This window comes from Notolepis coatsorum (genome assembly GCF_963971535.1).
Source record: "Notolepis coatsorum genome assembly, chromosome: 14".
NCBI classification, from domain to species: domain Eukaryota; kingdom Metazoa; phylum Chordata; class Actinopteri; order Aulopiformes; family Paralepididae; genus Notolepis; species Notolepis coatsorum.
Window position 1 is genome coordinate 7,470,763 of NC_140178.1, and position 3,391 is coordinate 7,474,153.

The window sequence follows — 3,391 nt, forward strand, 5'->3', positions numbered from 1 at the left end:
TGCTGAGGACAGCCTGCTCTGCAGCTGGACATGCATGGTGTGTGTGTGGTCCTCACACTGCCCGATAGGGTGGGTCTCTACACACCGTAGCCCTGTAGTGATGTTACTACCACCCAAATTACGCATGCCTGCTGACCACCGTGGGACCGGAAGTCCAGACGGGGGAGGTACTAACGTAATACCCGGCCTGGCGAGGGCGGGCTGGGGGGAACCCACGCTGCGACCTCCTGGGCCTAGAGTTCCCCCTCTGACAAAATTTCTTAGATACAGGGAACCCCGTCGACAGATACAACACCAGGCTCACCAAACACAGACGCAGTACGTGTGGTGTGGGAGCTGCTTGACAGCACAGCATTCTCATAGACAGACCCAGGCCTAGCTAGCAACTGGGTGTCAGCCCCTGTCTCCATGAGAAGCGAAATGTGGGGCCGCTTGCGCTTCACTGGAAGAACGCGGCCCGCAGCCAAAGGGAACAAATCAGAGCCCTGTGTCCCGTAGTGTAGCGGGGGGGGGGAGTAACCGGAGAGCGTTCTAGACACAGCTAGATGGCAACGGTTTTTTAGGGCGTGCCCATCTAATATAGCCGATCCCTCGGGCCACCGAGGCTGTCGGCCTTGTGATCACCTGTTTTCTTTGTGTCCAGGGTATCTCAGGCAGGGGAAACATGGCCGCTGGCCGGGGGCCTCGCCGCAGCCGCTGGCGAGGCCGTGCTCTCACCTCTGGCTGCGCGGTGTGGGGGGCGGCGTGGGGCCCAGGTCAAACACCGCCCACGCCTCCGTGGACAGACCAAGGTCCACCCGCGGAGAGGGGAGCCCTGAGGAGGAGACCCCTCCCCTCCTCAAGGGGAGATTGCTCCAACCAAAGATGCCTGTGAACAACCGTTGACAGTATCCTAGCCCTCCCTGCGGATATAGCTTGCGGCTGGGTCAAAAGCTGAATAACCTCAAAACCTTGCGCGATGGTTTTGACGTCGGCTGGCCCTAAGGCCCCACCACCCGACACCATTTTTGACAGAAAAGCAGCCAATTGAGCAATGTTGTCAGTTGCTGCTAAATTCTGTACCGCGGCGGCATAAGCTTCATCAGCCCACCAGCCACCTGCCGGGCCGACTCGCCTCATGGCGTCGGCCGGGGCGGGACACCCTTTCACCATGTCAGGGCAAAGGACTGATGCCACCTGCTTCACTAAGCACGGAACACCAGTGGCGGCTGCTGACCAAAGTCTACTACTAGTGAAGCACTCCACTAGTAGTCATGTAACAACCCCCACTGCGGTGTGCACCTGTGAAGGGATAAATGAATGAATGAACGAAAACTCTATTAACATATTGCAGAATGGGCTAGCCCAATACACACAATTGTTAAGGGGATGCAGACCAGAGAAAACGTTAGTCCCGTCTACATCAGGGTCCCCCATTTTCAATTCATAGTGTTGAAGTTATGTGTTATGTATGATTGCATGTAACTGACTAACTGTTTCCACAAGAGGGCGCTATAGGCGTAGCTATTGAAGCTGACGCCAGGTAAGAGGTATAAAAGGAGTTGTTACCTCCCCCTCTGTCTCTTCCTCCATCGCCTCTCATAAGGAGAAGGTCTCGTGTACTGTTGGGTGCAATGTGAATAAACCACGCCAAAGGCTAAAGAGAGAAACCTTGTCGTCATGAACCTATTATTGTCGCTCCACAGCTGACTCTGTCAACACATAGATTCACAAAAAGCACACCTGCCCTGAGCCCTGTCGTCAGCCCATCCACCCATGTAAAGGGTAAATAAGCCCCCGCTAAACCCCCAACATTAGACACCGATTGACCGTCAGCATGAATAAGAGGAGGGAAGACAGTAAAGACAGCCCTCGGCGGGGGACATGGGGAACGGCGCCCCAACATTGTAGCATTAGCATTAGCTGCGCGCTAGGATACTTGGAAAAACATCCAAAAGAGAGTCATGACGACCATGTTTTCCCAAATATCCCGCCCCCCTGCGCCAATACATCACTCGGTCGTCTCACGGGACAACGAGCAGTGTCACACATGCCATTACCAACGCCTGATAGCGCAGGCCCTACCTGTGCGCGACTTAGCTCGACTGCTAACCGTCGCGCGACGTCCCTCGGTCCGCTGTCACGAGACGAGGAAAACACAGGACAGGACCGTCATGCTGTATAGGACGTGCCGAGAAGGTTCCGGGGGCCGGCGAACTTCTGGCGAATTCCCAACATTGTGTAATTTCTCCTTACGCTTCATAACAATCTCCTGAGCTGCTTCCGCTTTGGAAACTAACGAGGAAGGGTGAGGCGTGACCACTTCCGGCGTAATATAGGACGCATGGGAGTGGCGTGGTCACGTGCAAGTGGGTGCATTTGTTTTGTTCCCCGGAGCACACTAGGTGCGTGGAGATAAGGGGTTATCTCATTATAGGCAGAGCGGGACGCGATAGCCAGTTGATATATATAACCGTGATTTCTGGAAAGCGATGTTTTACGGTTTCGTTTTTCAAATGTAATCTTTTGGCTGCTTTGAGCGGCGCCACAAAGAAGGCTCCATTGTATTGGGCTGAAGGTGCATCTCTATGGCCAGTATCTCCAAACCTCACACTGAGACTATCTGGAGGGATAGATAGCTCTTAGAATAAGGGGGGGGGGGGGGTATGTTTGCGTCTGCCCCTTTAATGTATATTTAATAAATAATAATAATGTAATATTTTAATGTTATTTTCTATGAATAATCCTCTCATTTTAAAACAAACAAAAATGACGATTGAGGGCAGTAGGGGACGAAACAATATGGGCATTGCACATAGAGCCACAATTTCCTAAAACTGATCATCAATATGTCAAAAGTACTGTTCTTCAGTAAATACTAGTAATAATAATAATAATAATAATAATAATAATAATAATAATAATAATAATAATAATAATAATAATAATAATAATAATAATAATAATAATAATAATAATAATAATAATAATAATAATAATAATAATAATAATAATAATAATAATAATAATAATAATAATAATAATAATAATAATAGCTTCCTATTTGCGAAAGTGTCAAAAAGATGTCTCATTTTACAAGGCCATATGCTCTTATCACCTTGAAAATGTATCGGCACTATACCCTCAAGCGGACCCACTGACAGTCGTGCTCTCCGATACGACAAATCCTTTCCCCCTCCACCTCCGCAGAGCGCTGGGAGAACACGGCTGCCTCGGCTGACGGCTCGACATGTGACAGGAAATACTCCTGGAGAAGATGTCTCGGGGCTAGGTTCTGTCAGCTCAGCTTGGCTTTGTCTAATTATCTCCTTTTTCCACCGACTGCATGGTGTCAGAATATCCCTTCCCTCCTTCCCTTCGACCGCAGACAGACGCACGGTCGAAAAAAATA

General features: G+C 49.8%; 1 protein-coding gene across 1 annotated transcript in view; it reads right to left on the reverse strand.

The window, feature by feature from the left end:
* Positions 1–713: 713 nt before the first annotated feature.
* Positions 714–3,391, reverse strand: part of arf2a (ARF GTPase 2a) — a gene marked incomplete at its 3' end in the record, with an annotated part of 28,749 nt that continues 26,071 nt past the window's right edge. The window contains exon 5 of the mRNA XM_084328343.1: positions 714–773. Coding sequence (XP_084184469.1) covers positions 714–773 — 60 coding nt within the window. The remainder of the gene's footprint in view (positions 774–3,391) is intronic.